Source organism: Eleutherodactylus coqui, chromosome 4, assembly GCF_035609145.1.
Source record: "Eleutherodactylus coqui strain aEleCoq1 chromosome 4, aEleCoq1.hap1, whole genome shotgun sequence".
NCBI lineage: Eukaryota > Metazoa > Chordata > Amphibia > Anura > Eleutherodactylidae > Eleutherodactylus > Eleutherodactylus coqui.
Window position 1 is genome coordinate 249,597,317 of NC_089840.1, and position 22,658 is coordinate 249,619,974.

The 22,658-nt window shown below is 43.9% G+C and overlaps 1 protein-coding gene across 1 annotated transcript; it reads right to left on the minus strand.

The window, feature by feature from the left end:
* Nucleotides 1-8,344: 8,344 nt before the first annotated feature.
* LOC136626669 (glutathione S-transferase omega-1-like) lies at nucleotides 8,345-14,958 on the minus strand. The gene is made up of 6 exons (XM_066601685.1): nucleotides 14,904-14,958; nucleotides 11,948-12,056; nucleotides 11,354-11,576; nucleotides 10,256-10,357; nucleotides 9,269-9,375; nucleotides 8,345-8,513 (listed from the first exon to the last, which is right to left on the minus strand). The coding sequence occupies exons 1-6, from the start codon at nucleotides 14,932-14,934 to the stop codon at nucleotides 8,345-8,347; spliced, it is 741 nt and encodes a 246-aa protein (XP_066457782.1). The 5' UTR covers nucleotides 14,935-14,958.
* Nucleotides 14,959-22,658: the final 7,700 nt, after the last annotated feature.

Genomic DNA, 22,658 nt, shown 5'->3' on the forward strand with positions numbered 1-22,658 from the left:
TGAATATGCTGTGCGGGTGTTTAACTGTTATTGTCTTTATTTGTTACTTTGCATGGTCAGTGTACAGAATATGATACCCTATTGCCAATCTCTGGAAGGCATGGTATAAGTTATACCAGGGAAGCCTAAAATTTTCAGGGGATAAAATCCCTGATGGGATCCTCTTATAAACATAAGAGAAGTAGTAGAGACGAGGTAAAATATACAGGGTGAGGAAGTACAGAATATGAAACCCTCTTGCCGATCTCGGGAAGGCATGGTATAAATTGTACCAGGGAAGCCTAAAATTTTCAGGGGATAAAATCCCTGATGGGAGCCTCTTATAGGTATAAGAGAAGTAGTTGAGACGGGGGGAAATAAGCAGGGTTGGGAAGTACCGACACTTTTAGACAAGTGAGGAAGTACTGACACTTAAAAAAAAAAAAGTAGTAACTGACATGCAAATGTTTTTGTCTTTATGTGTGTGTATAAATGGATGGACCTGTATGAGAGTTAGACTGTGTTATATGGTGTATACTGTCCGGTAACCAGAAACGAAATGAAGCAAAAATGACCAAATGCTGAGCCAGACCACAGGGGGTGGAGCTAGGTGATGTAAGGAGATGGGAGGGAAGAACAATAGGAACAGGTCTTGCTCCACCCTACACACAGTCCAGCCTAGGTGAGAAGTGTGTCTCCATTTTAAGTGGATGTTGGTGTATATATATGTATATTGTGGTAATGTATAGAGTGAAGGTCACTCTTAGACTCCATGTTAAGTCTCTCACTTGAACAAATGGAGTGACCAAAGGAGGGGCATCTAATTTTATTCCTGAGACTAGTTGTGTGAGATAATAGCCCAGGTTTACCACAGTGTATATATGTATATACAGATTCGTGGAATATGTGGAATTCAAAAATATTGAGTTGTGTTAATTTGAATATTATTGAATTAAGATATTAATATGAGATAATTGTGTACTTGAAACACCTGATAAGTACTTTAGTCAAATTAATATTTAAAGTGTAATTCATTTTCAATGAACAACAGTATTTTATTTGAAGAGTGTATAAAGAAAATAATAATAATAATAATAATAATAATAAGCCTCTTGGTGTACATAAACCGCCAGCCATTGGCCATACTGCTGGTAAAGAGGATAAGGTGCGGAAGACTGCACAGAAAATAGTGAAACAAACAATTGTTTTATGTGTGTGAAAGAATAAAAATAATAAGCCTCTTGGTGTACATAAACCGCTAGCCATTGTCCATACTGCTGGTAAAGAGGATAAGGTGTGAAAGATAGCTAAAGAAATTGGCAAATGAATATTGGTCCCCATCCCACTTATTAGGGTCCCAATCAACTACAGTATGAACCTTTTATAGTGTCTAACTCTCTTTAAGGCGTAATTTGAACTAAGTCTTGCTCCTTGCAGGAATATATATTAATGGCGCTGTGAACCGGATTACGCAGAGAGTAATACACTAGTTTGTTTTAAAGGAAAATTTTGATAAACTGATAGTTGAAGAATTTCTTGTGATAATCGGGCTTAGTGTGAAAATGTCGCTGTTTAAGAAAATCCGCAATAGCACGAAAATGTCGGTAGCTAAGAACAAAGAAGTGTCCGATGAATTGTTAATAATGCCAGGGTGGAATAAAGCCCCCTATAATATATTGGCCGCTGAGTGGTCGCAGTGTGGTGAATATCAGTATGTGGGTAGAAATGGGCATAAGTTGTATTGTGTTTGTCATTGGGTAGCCTATTCTGAGCGAATTGTGTAAAAACCGCGGTACTAAGAGTTTTTCTTATCTATACATAATTCGCTCATTATTGGAAGTCTGGTGTACAGTAAATACAATCCCAATTTCTACTTCACATATTATCAGTCCTATAGGAATGAATAAAACCCCCCTTAGGGAGTGTGAATTTGCAGTTTTTGTAAGGTTGGGCAGGTATATTACACTCTTAAGTTCATTTTGAATAGTCAGCCCAGGTTATTTGCACAATAGAAGATGTTTACAGGCAGTGGAACCTGTTATACAGCTATTTGTCTGGAGAAGTTTCTGTGTTCTATAGAAGATAAGATACATTTCAAAGGGTGGAGTACTGGGCTTTAGAAGACCTACTTGTCTTTGCAAAGAAATGTGAATTAAGAATTGGTTATATTTGGCTGCACAGGAAAAGCCCGTATGTTGTATTATATTAAATATATATATACTGTTCAATAGCTAAAAATGAAATGAGAAAAGAATTCAAAGATGTTCTCTCATTGTCGGGTCAGTTCCCTCTTCCATCTTCACCCCCTCCTTCATCTCAATTCCAACCGTCTCCTCCTCACCCTATGCCAAGTCATCCACTCCAAGGTCAAACATTGGACTGGAGGGATGGACCTGCTGGCATTGTCGACAACAGAACCCGGATTGAAGAGAGAGCTGCCCTGCTTGCGGAGCTCCTCGGTGCAAACCGGTTATGCCTATGCTCACTAGATCCTAGGCTAGTGAGTGGAAGCATGAGGACAAGAAAGAGATGCAGGGAGCGGAGGGTGGAATAGGAGCAGATGTAAAACAGGGAAGGCAGTGGGAACGATAATCTAAAATTATGTGAAAAACTATTGTGGCACAGATTAGGATTAAATTAAACATAGAGAATTGAGAAGTGGTAAAATATTTTTAATTTGTCTGGAACATTGGGAAAAAGAAAAACAAAGATTTGAGAGAATCCTCCTTGTCTCTTTCTAATATCACACAAAGAGAAGGAGGAAAGTGTAAAACAATTCTATGCCCCCCCTTCAACAACGTTTGTCAGATCTGGGGTATAGGGGCATAGAAAAGATGGGCAAACATGTACTTAGTATGGCCTTTGTAGAAGGTCTATTGGAATCCCTAAGGTCATAGATAATAAACCAGAGTGGAGACAGTCTGAATCTCCGGCCCTTTTTCAGACAGAAGGGCATTTATGTAAAGCTAAAAGAAAACAAAAAAAAATGCTTGGACAGTCCTGCTACAAGGAATGCAGAATTCTCCAAACATGTACAGCCAGGCATCCCGGTCTGTCCTGCAGGCTTGGACTCCGCCTGAGGGAACTGTGCTGTTGCGGTATGTTAATGACCTTCCGCTTTGTGCTGAGGATCTGAAAATGTCAATCTGCATCCATTTCTCTTCTAAAAAAAAAAAAATTTTTTTTTTTTTTAGCAGAAAATGGCTGCAAGGCTTAAAAAGGAAAAATTACAGCTTTGTAAACAAAAGGTTGTTGTCTAGCTCAAGAAGGCAGACATCTCACAGAACGACGCAGGGCTGCAGTTCAAGCCATTTCTGTATCTTCTTCTGCTGCCAAAGCTTCGCACCTTTTTGGGACTTGTCTCATACTGCCGTCCCTGGCCTTTCATGCGACAGCAGTATTGACGCAAAAACATGGAGGACGTCCACGGTCACTTGGGTATTACTCCATGAGATTGGATCCGGTAGCCCGAGGAGCCCCCTCCTGTGTCCGTGCGGTAGCAGCAGTACAAGCAATGGTTGACAAATCTTCTGAGTTGGTCCTGGACTACCCCCTAGTGGTTCTCACCCCTCATGACATCCAGAGTATACTCACTCAAGTACAACCTAAACACCTGTCTCTAGCTCGTCAAATAAGGTTGCAATGTGCTTTGCTCATGCCCCCCCTTTAATATTTCTTTTCAATGGTGAACCCGGCTACTCTTCTTCCAATCGAGTATCCTGTTTCAAATGGGGGAGGGGGAGGCATAGGTGATCAAATGAGGGAGGGGGAGGCATAGGTGATCAAATGGGGGAGGGGGAGGCATAGGTGATCAAATGGGGGAGGGGGATGCATAGGTGATCTATGTATTACAGATCAGCTATTTTTAAAAAATTTTTGCAAATAAGAACGTGATCTATTTGGAATAGAATATCAGCATGATTGTCTAGCATTGATGCAACAAGAAAGTTTAAGTTTTAAAGAGTTATTGAAACCCCTTGTTAATACATATTTTGAGTTGTTTTTTTTTTATAGATGGTACCAGGGTGATTGACAACTCCACACCAGATATGCAGTGTTCACACAACAAGATCTCTAAAAGCAGAATGCCTCCGCATGTCTCAGCACAAGAAGCGGAACTGAAGGCCCTCACTGAGGCGTGTAGAGTGACAGAAGGTAACCATTTACACTGACTCCTGGTATATATTCGGCATAGATCATGGTTACGGCCCAATATGGAAGGCCAGACATTTTTAAACTTCTGTAGGACAACCCATTGAGAATGGTGTAGCAGTACAGAACCTTATGAAAGCCCTACTCCTACCAGACAAAGTAGCAATCCTGAAGGTGAAAGCTCATACTAAAGCCAACAGTGCAGAAGCAAAAGGCAACGCCCTAGCAGACTTCAGCGCAGACAGCGGCCCTCAAGCCGTGGAAGAAAGAAGAAAAGAAGATACTGACCGCACAAGTCAGAGACTATGATTTGGACTTTGATAAAAATTTGAACATTGATGTACTAAAGACATTACAGTCACAAGCCAGCAAAGAAGAAAAAGATAAATGGACTAATATGGGAGCAGTAGAACAGGGTGGCGTATGGCAAACAGTCAGTAACTTGCCTACCACGATCCCTGTACCCCATGATGGCCCAGCTGATCCATGGAAAGACTCACCTATCGAAGGCAGCTATGTTACCTACGCTTGAGAGAGAAAGGGTTGCCCCCTGGGTTCTTTGTAGCTGCTACATCATTTGTCCAGTTTTGCATGAGCTATGCCGTAAGCAACAGGGTAGAAGTAAATTGACCACAAAGGCACTTGCCAGGACCACTCTACCCATTTCAGGGATTGCAAATTGACGACATTCAGCTCCCACGTGTTGGGAAGTATGAATATGTGCTTGTTGTTGTTGATGTTTTTCAGGTTGGAGGCGTACCCTGTTACAAAAGTAAATGAGCAGGTAACCGAAAAGAAGCTCATGAATAAGGTAATCTGCAGATACGGGGTACCAGAGGTAATCGAGTCAGATAGAGGTACACATTTCACAGGTGAAATAATGCAACACTTCATGTCTGCCCTGGGTAACTCCCAGGCATTTGACACCCCCTTATCATCCACAAAGAGCCAGAAAACCATTGTGCATTATAATATTTCTCTTCAGGCAATGAAACCCTGCACCAGAGGAAAACGAAAATGGTATGATACCCTATTAGGGGGAATTGGTACAGGTGTAGGGGTTCTGAACTCTATAGATTTAGAGGTGATGAAGAATAAAATGGCTGGGGTAGGACAGGATGTTTCTAGATTGATAAATGTTCAGGCACAATGCATGCCTTCCTTGTTCCTCCCCCGATGTCTTGCATTAGGATATGATAAGGATGTATTAACGCTTTTTTTAATCTGGTTTTGCGGTTTAAAAGGATTTGTTTGTAAATATGAGTAAATTCATGAACTATACACAATGTAGCCTGCAATATGTATATATGATTCACGAGAGGGACAAAGCAGTCAGATGTGATGACAAATAATGAAAAATTGTGGAGAAATATTCTCAATAATGTAATTCCAGTAGCATCCTGGATACGGCCCGGGGCTGATGGTGTAGAATGCTCTGATGAGTATAGCACTGGGGAAATGATTTTATGATGTAAAGGACACAAGCCTGATGTGTAAGTCTGTAGTACTACCTGTGGTGTTCGGACCGCCTCTATATGCTTTACAATATTGGTTGCCCAAGTTCACAGGTATGATGATTTATAGTGAAAATAAAACCCATGGTATAGAGAACTGTGAAGAAACACTGGATGGCCTAGCATGCGGACGGAGTACAGCCGCATATGAGCCATGTTTCCAGCAGCCTTCAACCAGCATATGCGATTGGACGGTGTTACCTGCTTCTTCTATATGCTGATAGAAGTTGGCCCCCAATATGTATATATTCTTTGTTGCCAACCGAACTGGAACCACCAGTATGTATAATCTCACCACTCCATTGTCTGGATGTATACAGAACATGTCGGTGATACATTGATTTACAGAAACTTACACATTTTTGCCAGATGCCGTGAGCAACATTAAGGTACTACTGGCACCCAGATGCTATCCCTATGTCAACTCTGACAGTATCCTTGGGTAGAATTGTAAGACTAATAATAGATACTGAACACCTTTAAAAGCATTTGGATGTTACTAACCTCTCCCTTATGGAATTAGAAAAATGTATGGGTAGGAGATAAGCTAGTCAGCCTAGGTACTAAGATCCAGGTAGACACAGTATAACTGGTATGATATTTTTACTGAATGGTCACCTATTGCAGGAAAGATGATGGATTTTATGTTTCACCCTTTACTAATACTGTTTCTTTTGTTCATTCTTTTGAGTGTTTGCAATTTATGGACATTCTGTGGGATACGGAGACAAGCAAATTATCTGGAATCGCTCCCTCTACGATATCGTTAAAACAGTCATACGTAAAAGAGCAACAGTGGGGATCCGGCGAAGAGGATAGAAAGACCGGCAGGGGTGGCTTAGCACCCTTGATAGTACCACTACAAAGGCTCTTTTCAAGATGGACTGTTTCAAAATGGGGGATTGTGAGGGTTATGAACATATTAATTTATATATGTATGTATCTTTGATATACGTTTCCGGAGGCTGTAGGCCTAAATTGTACACTCTATTCTGTGTCCTTTGAAAAGCTCTGCTAAATGCTTGTACATTTAGGTTAGTACTTAATTACATTAATTAGAGGTGTAATCTTAAATGTCCATCATGTCTCCAAGAGCTTGTTTATCTCGTTACACTGATCAAAAGGTTGTATGGAATGCTTTGTTTTTTACTGCTGTCTAGGTAGGGCATGTGATTAAAATGTAGAGTGTGATGATAATCAGGATACCAGACACGATGTCTACATACAAACAAATAAAGCATTGTTTATAGAGAAGACAAAATTATGTACCAGTAAAACAGGTCAACCTCTGTAACACTAGCCTACTGATACGCCTACTATTTTCTGTATAAGAATAAGGCAATGTATACAATAAACTCAGATTGCTTCTAGACACAGGCCTGATCTCTGTGTTTCATAGCTTTCTCACGGCGGCCGCCATAACCACCTTTGATTTGGAGCCTCACAGCATATTGACGGAACATTGAATTCCCTAACAAGAGAAAATAGAAAAAGCAGATAGGGTGACAAAAAAAAAAAAAGCGCATTTCTGACGTTGTTTATCATGCGGGTAAATGTGGTACTTTGATAGATCAGACCTTTATGTATGCAGCGATACCAGATTTATTTAGACGTATTATATTATGGGAAAATTAGTAAAAAAAAGTAAAAACCTTTGCCGTTTTACTTTTTTTTTTTTTTTTTTTAAACGTCTCCAGAGGTGACACCAACTTGCAATGCTTTGATTTCTCCTGCAGTATGATGTAATGCTATGGCATTACATCATACTGCGGTTGGCTGGGCAGGCAGTCTATCAAGCAACCCAACATGTGTGGCTTGATAGACATTCTGCCGTGACAGCCCTGGTTCCATTCAGAAGGCCCTGGCTGCTATGACACCCGCACAGCTCCCTGCGATCTCCTTGACAGTGGCATTTAAAGGGTTAACAGCTCCAATGAGCTGAGAGATGTTGCCACCAGGTGTCGGCTGTATCAGTCAGTGTCAATGCAGCAGGGGAGATCGCACAGTGATCTCCCTTTATACATATCCCACAGCTGCAGGATGTAACACTATTGGCTGGTCTTTAAGGGGTTAAGTATACATTTGCTGTGGATTTTCTGCTGCTGAAATAGTCACACCAGATGCTGTGGATGTGAATGCAGATGCACCCTGGATTTCACATCTTCAATTGAATGGGTCAAATCTGCTGTGGATTTGGTACAGATTTGCTGTGTAGAGTCAGCCACAATCGATGCACCCATAGTGTTAAGGGCTTTCTAGGATTACCACCAATAGCCAGTCCTCAAGGTGCATTCAGACGACTGTCTATAGGCTGGGTTTTCACACCCAGCCGATATACGGCGTCTCTCTGCATGGGGAGGAGGCTGGAAGAGCTCGGAGCAGTGATCTGAGCTATTTGCAATGAGGAGGCAGGGCCAAGTTCTGGTAATTAGCTCTGCCCCCATCCCACCTCTCCTCATTGAAAATAGTGCAGGGGGTGGAGAGGAGGCAGAGAGGGGGCAGGAGCGCAGTTCCTGCTCCCAACTCTTCCAGCCTCCTCCCCCTGCAGAGAGACGCTGTATATCGGCTGGGCGTGAAAACCCAGCCGATATATGGTGGTCTGAATGCACCCTGAAGGTTATATATTAACATACACAATGACAAATCAATACTTGAAAAATATTTAATCAGTTTGATAAGGCACAAGATATTCAGATCAGTTATCGGGAACATATATCAAGGGCATAGTCAGCCGCCTCCACACTATCATCAAGGTATAGCTCATAAAATTCGAAGAGAATGTCTGGTTCCGTATAAGTCTCCATAACTGCGTGGTCCTGCAGCATGAGATTGTCCCAGGCCTTGATACAAGGAGTATTCTCCAAGAACCTAGATTTAAAGGGAAGAGTATATGGTGAAGGAAAGAAAAAAAATAAAAAGTTCCTGCAGCGTTTACCACACTAAACTCCAGTTGCCCTATTCTGTTACATTTGTAGTTTTGTGAAAGCAGGATATCTAATATGGATGTCATTTTGTGTCCCATAGACTGCCCTATAGAGCAAGCTTGCCAGTTACACAACTATAAATACCAGTGTTAAAAGTGAGTTGTCTGACTTCTGGAGTTTTCTAGTCTTGCAGGGGCCTCCCTTGGTGTTCGCTTCAATCAGCTGATCCTTAGGGCTGCTGTCACTGGTCAGCATAGTAAACAGATAGCACTGACCATAGTGCAGTGGTCCAGGTTGGTATTACAGGCACAGCTTCTACCGAATTCAATAGGAGCTGTACGTGCAATACCAAACTGGGCCACTGCACTATCGTCATAGCTTTCAGGGGTGACTGCAGCCCTGGAAATCAGCCGATTTGTCAGAAAGCAATTGGCAGGTCCCAGGTCGGTCATTAATAGTCTAAGTCTTGGAATACCCCTTTAAGTACAGATATGAAATATACTCATCTGCAAGAGGTCTAGTAGACCAGGTCTGACTGATCTGCCTTGAGCCTACCAGAGGAAGCCATCAATCTTCACAGACTGCTTGTCCAGTGGTTCAGACCAATTGTAACAGCAGAGGCTTATATTGTAATGCTACAGAAATGTCAAGTCCAGTTAAAAATCCCACACACCATACAAAACACCCCTCTTGACTTACTCTTGGACATCAAAAGCAACGAAGCGTTCAAAAAAAGGCCACATCATGTAATCTATCATAGACACCGATTCTCCACCGAAGTAAGGAGTGTTCTTCTTGGACAGTGCCTGTTAAGAAGTTAAGAGTTTCCCTGGTAGTGTGAATTTGTAAGAGAATAGGACATTGATAACTCTGCTATGCTTTACCTGGGGTTCTGTGATTGTTCTCAGCAAGAGGGGGGGGGGGGGGGGGGGGGGGGGAGAATGAGAACCAGGCTTCTTGAAAATGCAATTTATTAACTCAGACCCTTTTTGCTAGTCTAGTCAAGAGTAGGAAGCAGTTAGCCATTTTAGAGAGGACATCGGTCCCCTAACCTGTGGGGACCCTATGTAGCTGCACATATATGTTATTACTTCACGAGTGCCATAGAAGGCCGTGTTCATGAAGTCTGTCAGAGAAGTTAGTTTGTGTGCCCCATTGGGGACAGGAAGTTAAGTGATAGCAGCACTGTACAAGCACTGTACAAAACTAAGTATATTGTGCTATACAACACTTCCCCTCCCTCTTAAAAAGATCTTGTCCAAGTTCTTAACATGTATTTTACATATGTCCCCATGGCATTAATAAAGCAGCTTCCTTCACCTGCAGCTCCAGGTCTCTGCAGTTTTACATCTCATAAACCTGCTGCAGCCAGTGACAGAGCTCATTGATCACAGGCCTCCGTCATTGGCTGCAGCAGCTTGTATTAGGATGGCTCAGGCTGACTGCAGCCAGTATAGAGGTCAGCTAGGAAACCTGAAGCTGCTGGCAGGGGATGAGCAGGAAACAGTATCAGCCGCTTTGTTATGTAAAGTGTATCCTAACATGGTGTAAAATAACTCAGCCCTTTTAAGGTTAGTCTTGCCCTTTATACCTATAACAAAGCTGTAGAATTTATCCCAATATAATGTGCAGACCAACCAACAAGAATCTTCTTGATAATCTTATATAGCAAAGACGATTTCTTACCTCTTCAAGTTTTTTAAACTCTTCAAAAAACTGCATCTTTAGTTCAGTTGTATGCTGATTATCCTTTTTAGCTGAGAGAATCTGGTACAGTATAGAGGTAACCTGAAGTCAGAGACAAAGCAGTTAGTTGTCTGGTTGGGCAATGGAATATAAATCTGTGCAGTTTAAATGTCCAGAGTAATAAGATATTTAAAGTTATAGGAAACTAAAGGATGAGTGATGCTCTTTGGTGGCTCTCAGGCAGCCCAGACCTTAAGTGGCCCTTTAAACCTGAGCTTAGATTGTAGAACTCAGTTTGGGGGTTTAGTTGAAAGGGGAGAACTAAGAGTTTGTACTATAAGCATTTGACACCATACAAAGCACACAAGTCCATGTTAACACCATTTTAGTAATATATGATGGACTTTATAGTTGCAACATAAGATATTTTATATTGCAAACCTATGACAGGTATACCTTAGGTTACAATTTGAAGAAAAAAAAAGTCTGGTATAGTGTTATTCGAGCAAAAATGTAATTTCTCAGTAAGAGAATCTTGGGCACAGACATGTTGGGATTAATAGCATTTAGATTACAGGGAGGGATGACCATAACAGTAAACACTTTACATTCCTTGTCACTGAACTAATTTACGGTTATTGTCATCCCAACTTGTTATTTATCTAAATGCTATTAATATTTACCCATGTTCCTGCTCTCCCCTGAGATCATGTGCATTTATTAAATAAGTCTGTAGACTTGTTCCATTGACTGAAGGTCCTTGGAGAGGTCCAAAAGCTATGTATTTTTTGTTAGCCATTAAAAAGGTATCACATCTACAAGATTACCTGGCTTCTGTTACTGAGAACAATCACATTAGGCTACAGTTCAATTGTCAAGAACCCAGACTGTCCAGAGGAAAATCAGTAGTTTTCTCCTCCCACAAACAATGCTGTGGGTTGAGCCTGGAATTGTATCTCCATTGAAGCAAATTAGGCCAAACTGCCATACCATGCAACCCATGTACAGGTGCGTTTCTTTTGTCAGAAAGCGGCCACGTTTAACCTTGTACAACCCTGTTAATGTTCTTTGTCCAAGAAAAAAAATAGCCAAAACTACCGTATGGAGACACTTCAAGAGGATCTTCTGTTGTGCTTTTTCAAAGGGATCCTCCGGGTTCAGCTTATTCCCAGGATAGACTTCATCCAGGTAATCACAGACAATTATGGAGTCATAGAGTATTTTACCATCAGGGGTCTCTAGAGAAGGCACCAATCCCAGAGGACTCTTCTCAAGAAACCATTCCGGCTTGCTTAGGAGATTAATGTTGACCACTTCATGTCTGGAAAGAAAAAAGACGTTTAACAAGTACACTAACCATGAATGATTCAGTCTAGAGGATTAAGAACCAAGGAGCACAATAAGAATCTCCTAGGCAAGGATTTATTGCACAGGTCACAACAAATGTGCCTGTGATGGACCAATGATGTCCATGTCACTAATCCTGGGTCTGACCACAACTGTTATTATACCCCTTGCGAGAACACAAGACATCGCTCTTTACATTCTGTACGAATTCCTCATTTACCACCATCTTTAAGACAAATCAAAGTTGCAGGAACTATATAGAAATAAGTTCTGAAAGACATGCATCTTCACATCTTTGGATGGGGTGTAAAAAAAAAAAAAAAAAAAAAAAAAAAAAGTGCCTACTTGATTCCTTTGGCAGCCAAGACAAGCCGTGCTCTTTGGGCAAAGGGGCAAAACCTCATGCTGTAAAGTCGAATTAGTCCTTCTGGTACCGGTCCTGGGGCTGGGCTGCCTGAAATAAAGTTATAGCTGTTAAGATGTGCAGTGTAAGGCTACACACACACATTGACAAGTATGATATTGGGCCATGAAACTCAGACACAGTGCAGGGGGTGGGAAGTAAGTTGCACATGTGCACATGTACATGATTCCATTCAGAAGAGTAGGGTTCAGATTGGTTTGAGAATTGTGCATCTTGCATGGTTTTCTTGGCTGTGCAGAAGTAGCTTAAATTAGTCTTGCTGTGACATCTGCGGCTCTGACACGCGACACACAATCTTCTGTGGGTAGGGTGTTCTGTTGGTGATACACAGTGGTGGCTTTTCACCAAACACTTTTAGAATTATGGCCAAGAATTTTAGCCTTGGTCTTTTCACCAGTTTGAGGGACATCCAGTTCTTTATAATGTCACTGTTGTGCTAAAATGTAATCCACTTCTCGATCAGTCTTCACTTTGTTCCATAGTATATGCAATACCTGACTGATACCTTTCATCAACCAGATTCCTTTGATGTGGCTGTTAATAAAAAAATGCTGTAGTGCCCACCCATGTCAGTGGTTACAATAAATCCACTGCTCCCCTCCTGACCTCAGCAGCCCAGAAATAAATAGAATGAAGTGTGTGTTTGTGTGTGTGTGTGTGTGTGTGTGGGGGGGGGGGGGGGGTTCTTTTCTGTATAAACTATCTTAGGGCTTATTTACACAAGTTTATATCAGCCAGCATACGCTTTCGTCAGAGCAGCCCCCCCCCCCTTCTCTCCTCCCGTAAAAGTGGTTGTAATGGGGGCAAAGTTGAGCTCCCACCCCCTCCTTGTCCATAGCCAGCAATGGGAGTGGGTGGGATAGAGTGTAGCTTAGTCCTGCCCCCTCCCATTACAAACACTGGAATGGAGGAGAGAAGCAGAGAGCTGGTGAGGGGGAGGGAGGCCCAGAGCTGAAATTTTGCACCTGGGCCCCTGAGCCCTTATGGTACAGTGAGTTAATAGACAGAATAGGCATGAAGAACAAACTTAACATTCTTAAAGTGGTTTGCACATATTTCAGTAAAGCCACCACATTGACTTCTGTAGTGGGACACTGCAATGCAACTAAGAGGAGATCTGGAAAAACTATGTGGGGCAAGCCAAAATCTCTTTACATATGACTGATTAACATTTAGCGTGAGTTTAAGTGCGATTGGCCAGTTCTGAACACAACCATATTCCCAGACATAAGAGGGTGTTGACACCTAAAATAATGTTCCTGTAGTGTCCCAGATCATTCTGGACCCCTCCATAATTGTCATACATGCCTGTCTTATGTGGATGCACCGTGCAAAGCTGCCATGTCCATTTTCGGTTTGTGTATTGCACAGCTGCAGCATCTGAACAGTTTACTCCATTATAATCATTGCCTGTGAGCTCTGTTGCATGTTTGATATATATATATATATATATATATATCTATCTTAGTGTCATGGTGTGGATGAATCTATAAGTATGAGTGATTGGCTTCCAGAAAGGAGTTAGAGTTCTGTCTTTGGCTGCTGAGGAGCACCCATCTACCATCCAAGGGTTTGCTACCACAGAGGCACATGTGGGCACCATCAGCCCTTGTGAAGCTAAAGATGGAAAAAAAGAAAAGGAGAAACCACCAGACCATATGTGAAGCCCATGGGAGCGAGTGAGCCTAAATGTTTTCCCCAAAAGTCCCATCACAAGAGAGCCATAGTGAGTAATAATTACCCTTACAAGTGACATTTATACAGCTTATAGCAGCGCTGAAGTCTACCGAACCTCTGGAAATAATCTTAAGTCTGTTTTATGATTCCTATGCGGCCATCTGGAGTCTGGATCACCATATAGTGGTACACCTTTAACTGACACCCACGTGTGCTGAAGTGTATGAGAGCGAGACGACCATTACTGCCATTCTGTGGCCATTGACTTTCATGTCAAGCATCGCTGATTATTCACTAAGTTTTCCTGCACTGTAAACTCTGCATACTGAAGTCTGCTGTATTGTATGGAAAAAGTCACTAGTAAAGTTTTACAAGGCCTCCCGGAGGACCCGAGGTACTACACACTTGTCCAGCGTCATTAATGTGCCGTGTGAGAATGTTGGTGTATGGAACACTGGCGTCACGAACAGACAACTACTAACCCCATCATTGCCTGTCATTTCATGTCACAAGAAAAATTGTATATAGTTTATTCCTTGGCCCCGTGTACAATGTTTGGCGTTCCTCACAGGACACCACAGTTATTTGACTCACGAACAAGATATTTTTATATTGCACGTTGCATTGCTGCATAAGGCCTCCTGCACAGGGGCAGATTTGCATTGCAAAATCTGGAGCGGGATTCCATCTCTGGATTCTGCAGCAATCCCAGCTTGTAGCATGCTATGAAAAAATGCCCACAAACGGAACTAGATTGCGATTTTCCGCTTGCAGGGGAGAAATTGCAGCAGGCCTCGATTTTGAGCGTGCTACGCATGCCCGGCTTCCATTGAAGTCATCATTATTGCAGAACGGTCGTGGCAGCGTGTCATTGCCATCACAACCGCGCAGTGGTGTCCTCCATACTGTGCATGTGTGCCGGCTGGCACATCAGCAGCAGATGAGAGTAATACATAAGGACAGTGATCTTCACTGAGTATGAGTTTTATAACTTAGTCCCAGCTGTAGATGGGCCATGCAGCCCCTACAGGACCCAGTCCTGGCTGCTTCCATCTCCTTTGGGTTAGGAGGACCTGCTCCAAGGAGGAAAGACGGAAAAAAAAAAAACAGACCAGACACTAGTATGAATGAGCCCTCAGGTTTGTGCATTGTATCCATGTGAATATATGTGAACATGCTCCTTTATAATTTCACACTTACCTTTGGCCAAACTCTTCTGTGGGCTATTCATTGTTGTAGACTGTGCACCACCGGAGATACCTATTTAAGAAGCAGAGAGATTATCTGTCTCTATACCCATCAGCTCTGGATATATAGCATATGTGACCCACCATACCAGAAGGAAGACTGTGCATGAGAGAGCTACTCTCCCTGCAGTCTATATATATGAGTCTACAGCACCTCCCTCCAGACTAATGACCAACCAGACACAACTCCTCCGGGCGGAGACCTGTACACTTATTATATAGAACCACATGCATGTCATTACACCTCCAGGGTTTGGTCCCACATAGCTTTCACCGAGTGGCTGGTTTGCAGCATTGCAGATCTCTTTGGCTTACCTAAAACCGCAAACACTTGGTTTACTAGCACAAACTTGCATCACCAGCGGGGCTGTTGGCAGCACGGCTGCCACAACCCAAGCGAGAGGCAGCTGTGGGTTGACCGCTATGCGGCACCTTATGTTTATAGTATAAGGACAGCTAGTCATGTACAACCAGGCCACGTAAATTACTGGTAGTGGTATGCGGCCAGTGGCCTCCATGGGTGGGCATGACCTGGTATGCCCTCGTGCCGCCAGCCAGACCGTTTGCTTCTAGCCTAAAGCGACATTCAGACAATGATATTCTGGTCCATATTTTGCATCAATATTCGTAAGCCAAAACCAGGTGCAACTCCAAAATACTGAGAAGTTGTCAATCTTTCCATTAGGCGATGGCAACATTCAACATTCCAACATTCCCATGATGTTCGGAGTTCGGGTCAGGCCAGGACGCACTTCCGTCCTACAGACGCCGGCCTTAGGCCGTATTCACACACAACATAAATGCCGCGGAAATTCTGCAGCATTTAGGCCTCATGTCCACGGGGAAAATCAGGCCCGCTACGGATTCTCCATGGAGAATCCGTAGCGGGTCCCTCCTGCCCCGCGGACATGAGGGCTGAAAATAAGAATAAACTTACCCGCAGCGGACCGTGCAGATCTTCTCTTCTTCGCGGCCAGATCTTTTTTCTTCGGCCGGCGGATGTGCTCGGCACGTCGGCAGTGTGCCTCGCGCATGCATCGGGCACATCCGCCGGGCCGAAGAAAGAAGATCCGGCCGCGAAGAAGGGAAGATCTGCACGGTCCGCTGCGGGTAAGTTTATTCTTATTTTAGGTCTCCCGCGGATCCGAACGGCTTCCATAGGCTTCGATAGAAGCCTGCGGGAGCCGTCCCCGTGGGAGACCCGCACCTAAATGGAGCATGTCCATTTTTTTTCATGCTCCATATTTTTTTTTATTCACATTTATTGACCATCCGTGGGTATTTATCTACCCGCGGGTGGTCAATGCATCCCTATGAGGTGTGGATCCGCATGCGGGTGAAGAGTTAAAATCCGCTGCGGATTTTAATTCTTCTTTTCCCCGTGGACATGAGGCCTTACAGTCCAAGCTATGTGAGGTTACATTCTCCCGAGTGAGCGCAATATTGGGTTGGAAAACTCGGCCCAATATTGCGCTTTCCAACGTAGAATTTTGACAGTGATGCAAAGCATTTTTGATTAAAAATGGCATAGTTTCTGTGAAATTACAATCTTCAGGTGCGCGTTTCACGTACGTGATAGGATCGCAATTGTTTCCCATTGACTTCAATGGGAAACATCATATTGCACTTGCATGCACTTCACACGGCATGCAATGTCTTTAAAGCTACCATTGAAAATAATGGGTGAGGCATTTGCCAAAAGATAGAACGTATGAATGAATCGATTGAAAAGAATGGATTTCAGGATCGTGTGAGTTTTGTGCGCAAAACTCGCGCAAGAATATCGTTTGCATGAATAAGCCTTGAAGGAGATTTCTAACATCTCCTTCCCCTGCAGATTCTAAATCCAAGGCATGCCTATTTTTATGGTAGATTTTAACCCTTGAAATAGAAGGGTTAAAATCCGCCGCATATCTGCAACGATAACTGCGGCACGATCCGCACTATTTACAGATCCAGCACTTTTAAAATTGTATTTGCGGCACGCTACACTATTAATGTAGCACATCTACACAATCTGAACGGCCCGACAGTAAGGCCGACTGCAGACGGCCGTGTTGGATCCCGGTGCGAGAATTCTCGCAGCGGGATGCGGACCCGTGCCCCTGCAGAGGCCTGTGGCTCACCCGCTCCCGGTGTCTTCATTCTCTGCTATGCGCCGGCCTGTCACCACTGACATTTCTGTGCGGGCCTCTGCGATACCCGCACAGAAATAGAACATGCTGCAATTTGTTTTCTGCGCGTGTTTTCACGCGGGCAAATCACGGCCATCTGCCTAAAATTCCGTTATCTAATGCAATCCTATGGCAGCGGACACGGGCGGAAATTCTGCACCAAATCCTGCCGCGGAATTTCTGCCTGTGTGCAGGGGGCAACAAAGACACATTCTTTTAGGGTATGCCCACAAGGGGCAGATTTGTTGTGCATTTTCCATGCGGGCCCTCCACATAGAAAATCCACTGAATTTATAGTAGCAGCAAAGTGAATGAGTTTTTTAAAATCCCGTCCACACGCTGTAGAAAAAATCCGCAGCGGAAAATGCAAAAAATGTTGAATCCACAGAATGTCAATTTTAATATCGGATTTTTGGTGCGATTTCCACCTCTTCATGTGAGGGAGAGAATTCCACACCAAAATCCACGTCAAAAGCCACATGAAATGATGATTTTTGTGCTGCAGATCTGCTGCAGACATTTTGCACCAAATTCCACCCTGTGTGGACTTACCCTAAGGCCTCATGCACACGGCGCATGCAGATTTCTGCAGTGGAAGATCTGCGAGTCGGTGCAGGAATTTTTAAATGCTTGCCGAGGATGCGGATGCAATCGTTTTTCCGTGCCAATGTGCGCAGATGCACAGCAGATCATCCGCATGGGGAAAAAAATCACAAGCACAAGGTGATTGCCTTCCCCCTCCTCCCCACCTACCTGCTTGGTGTCCAAGCAACCAGGGAGGTATATGCCTACAAATCCGCGATTGAATTGCGGATGCTTAGTGGATCGCAATTCTCTTCCATAGAGATCAATGGAGCCCATCCGCGTGGAATCTATGGTAAAATGGAGCATTCTGCAATTTCTTTTCTGTATGTGGAATCCAGGTGGGAATTCTTCATTGCGGGAATTTTTGGTGCCACTTTTCTGGCAACTTTTATCCTCTCCAAGTATTTTGTGATCAATTTCGTATCTTTATATGTGTCCAGAGTTGTTCCTACACTTTTTACGCCATTCACTACTGGAGCATTATTAACAGGAGTATGTGGGGTGATGTATGTACAGTGACGCTGAGGACTCTGATTGGCCGCAGTGGACACCTGACTTCCGTCTACCCAGAAGTCACCATCCGCTTTTTTTATTTTAGGCTGTGCCCAGTGGGTGGACGAGGTTTTCTTGTACTGACAAAACCCTTTTAGGGCTCGTTCATATAAGGCCTTTATTAGGGATATATTAAAAGACATAAATGGGCTAACACACAAACAAAAAAATATAAACCAGTAAAGTCCGTAACTTTTTGGTATACTACTGGCCTCCACTCAAAAACCGGATATGTGTGTGGGGCCAGATAACAGATCAGTGCTACAAGCAAGTAGTAGGAAGAGCTTAGTCACTTCCTAAACTGGTAAAGATCATACAGCATCAAGATTTGGAGGTATGATGCTCCTCTAACTTGGTATTGAAGTGCTGTAATGATCTACCAGAGTGATTGCTGTCTTAGACAGTATCCAACATAGGGACGTGTCAATATCTCAAACTCTTTAGCATCAATCACGAGCAATGAGAAAAAGTTTTCCTATAATAAGGATTTTTCACAATCGGACACTCATAATCGGAGTGTTTAAATGAACTGTGCTCGACGCGTTTCCCCACAAGAAAAATTGTGGTTCATCAGGAGCTCAGATGAATTCGACAGGCATTCGTATACAATGTATGTATACAAAAGTATGGGTCTTGACAATGGGAGATACTCTTATGGGAGCACTGTGTCCCTGTGGGGATGAAGGGAAGCCGTGCAGCGGCGCATATTTTCAGTCCCTCCTGTTCGGTGTGGAAACATCGCGGGACTTCAGCGTGGAGAAGGATATCATAGGATTTTCAGCAGCTACGGTTCCAATTTTTGCATGAATTCCTCGCCCACGTGAACGAACCCTTAAAGTGCAGACAAAGATTTCTTTACAAACAATGGAAACGTTGTAGTCTAATTGACTTCGTTCATCTGCAACGCCTGGGTACCAGGGAGATATTGCAGCGTTCTGTAGGGTGACCCCTCGCCCCGGAGGATCGCCGCTGTACTGAAATGATGGGAGGTGCTTTTGACACAAAAACATCTCTCATCTTCACGATATCGGGCAAAGTTTCACAGCCTGATGTCACGCGCGGCTGTGTGTAGGAAGCCTAAGACAGTGTAATCTCTCAGGAAAGTGTAAATTTGCTTACTGAAATTTCTATTTCCTTAAGTCCATGGCAGCACAAGCACAAATGGGTTAAGTCCCTTAGTACAACCAAACAGAATACTGAGAGTCAGTGTATTATAATAAAGCAATATTAACTTATAACTTAGGACAGGAGACTTGTGCTGCCTCTGGACTCCAGAAAATAGAAATTTTGGTAAGCAAATTTACACTTTCCTGATTGTCATATGGTAGCATAAGCACAAATGGGATTTGTAAAGCAATAGAATTTTGGGTGGGATAGCGGATGCTGATTCTCGCATCTTGCTGCCAAAATTCAAGTCCTCTGTTGAGAGTTTGTCTAGCCTGTAGTAAGGATAAAGGCAACCATATGGGAGCTTGGCATGTTTGATCTAATGGTATATGTCCAACTTCAGCCGAGAATGCAGTTGAAGAATGTGCTATGATATACATGAGGGAAGGTCGCCCCAAGACATTTTTCAATTTAGTATTAGTGTATCTTGACGCCACCAGGAATTCCTAGTGGAGTTAAGATTGAGAGGGGGTAGACGCCCCCTGATGCTGATTGGCTGCAAAGGGTTTTCAGCATCAGGTCCTGCAAGCCCACTAAAGTGTCATACAAAAAGTATACAGCGGCTGCTGCCACGCACACCCGGAACAAAGCTCCTTCAGCGGCAGCGGTCCACAAGCAGCGGCCGCTGCCGGCCATGCCACGCAGCCCCTGGACACAGTTCCTTCAATGGCGGCACACAAGCAACAACCCCCAATACTTCGGCAGCAGCGAGGCCATATCCGAAGTGAGAGTGCTTTTCCTGCAGCGGCCGTGAGCGAGCATTGTTTCCAGGGGCGCAACGGCGGTGATAGCGGAGTTCTGTGACGAAGCACTGAGCGGGGACGGAGGGTGCAGGCGGAACGAAGAGGTGAGCAGCCGCGCAGCTGTCATGCTTGGCTGAACTGCCGGGGTGCATGTCTGTGCTGCCTCGCATGAGGAGCCGCACCGCTGACAGCAGCCCACATATGAGGAGGGGAGGTGGAACGGCACAGCCACCGGATAAATAATCTTCTGTAGCACCAGCAGGGAGGCCAACGAGCATGGGAGAGGGGCTGGGATCGGGAAACGCACATCTGGGGAGCCATGGCAGAGTGACGGCAGCAGCGAGGACCTTGATTCAGGACTGGGATCTGGGATTAGGGGGGCAACATCTGAATGAAAGTGGCCTGGCAGACCTTTGAGGGAAACAATTGTACAGCCAATCAGGTACAGGGAGCGTCACCCAGCTGTCACTCTTGACTCCCCCAGGACTTCCTGGTGGCGTCAAGATACACTAAACCCTGGCAACAGTGCCTCTGAGTCCCAAGGATATACAGTAAGGCTGCTCTTTTGACATTGAGCATGCTGCTTTTCGTGCTCTCGATCCTGCAGATCTGGAAAGAGTACAGGTAAATAAATTTCCTGCTTAATATTTTTCTCTGAAGGTTAGTGTACTGGCCCAGTACATGCTTTCCTGGCCCCCTCCATAATGCTATTCATGTCATGTCTTATGTTGATGCTCTGTGCCAAACTGTTTTGTTATTCTGTTATGTGTATTGCACAGCTGCAGCAAATGAGAGGTTAAATGTCTGCAAAGTATGAGCTGACTGGTAAATGTAGCAATTTCAATCCTGTCAAGTGGTATGAGAGAGGTTATAAAAGTGAGTGTTTGAGAGCGGGAGAGGGCTTCTATCTTGTGTTCGATCGCGGTCCATCTTCTAGAGCTGATGGAGAGAGCACAGAGCTGCATGGGGGTACCTTCAACCTTCATGCAGTGAAGATGGAAGGAGGAGGAGAGATTTCCCGAGTGCCTGCTTCTATGAAGAGAGAGAGTGAGCCTGCCTCTGAGGTCTGAGTCCTGCTGAGTGGAGGTATGCATCTTTATTTGTCACAAACAGGCGTCCTGAAGTCTGGGTCTGCTGTGTGGAGGTACTCCAGCTTATCTATTTCCTGCACTTTCAAGTCTGTAATTTGTGCCTTGTGTATTGCTGAAGTTTCATTAAGTAAAGTTGTTCCAGGCCCTGACCATTCCCGGGGACCTGAGGTACTCTATCACCGACTGTGGCTCAATTATTTCCCCGCCGATGTTCATGCCGGTGAGTACCGGAATGGTGCCATCATCCATAACAAACTCCACACCTGCTCTACCATCTATTGGACATCCTGGGGTTGTTCGGAAGATGCCCAGTGCTGCCCTTGCCTTGGCTGTGATGAAGTGTTGATGAAGATGTTAATGTGTGTCCGACTCTGCAGGTTTTTAAGTCAAGCACCTGTAATGACATCAGCATCATGTGATCTGGGGCGCAGGTCAGAGCCACAGGGGCTGATAACATGATGGTGACATCATCACAGGTCCTGTGAGCACGTGGCTGCTGTCAGGCTCTGCATGTTTTATGATTTAGGACCTGTGATGACATCACCATCATGTGATCAGAGGCGGAGCATGCAATGCACTCACGGACAAGTGGTCGTTAGCACTTTGATGGTGCCAAGGATCAGGCTGGAGTTTCCCCCTGGGCCATAGGAGATGGTTGAGCAGTGTTGGTCTACATACCAGTTTCAGCTGAACAGGGAGTCATGGTACGTTGATCAGCTTTGATCTAGAGTAGCCATCCATAGTGACTGACATTTCGCTCTGCTAATCTTTCGGATACTATTTAATTAATGCTCCATACAGTCCATGCAAAATACACTTCATGATAGTTGCGCACAGCTGCAGATAAGGAATCTCTGCCGAAATCAGGTCAGCAATCTGATCTGGTCTAAGTTTTGGTTGTAGCCAGATAAAACAAATGGGCATGTGGCAATCCATGCTTTTGCCATGCCATTGTGTATAATGGGTCCGAAAAGTCTTTAGACCCTTTCACTTTTTATATTTTATGTTGTGGCCTTGTGCAAATTAAAAAAAAAAAAAAAGAATCTAGTGCCCCCCCCCCCCCCCCTACACTCAGTAAGTACCCCATCATGACAAAGTGCAAATAAAACGTTAGAAATCTCAGTTTTTCATTTTTCTAAAATCTACAAACATTTTGCATTAATATTTAATAACATTCACACCCTGAACTCAGGACTTAGTTGAAGCACCTATTGCAGCAATTCCAGCCTCCAGTCTTCTTGGGTCGATGCCACAAGGTTTGCACACCTGGACACGTCAGGTTGGATATTTGATTGGGCCCACGTCATGGCTCTGGCCGGGCCGCTCAAAGACATTCACAGAGTTGTCCCTAAGCTGCTCCTGTGTCGTCTTGGCTGTGAGCTTCAGGCCTTTATCT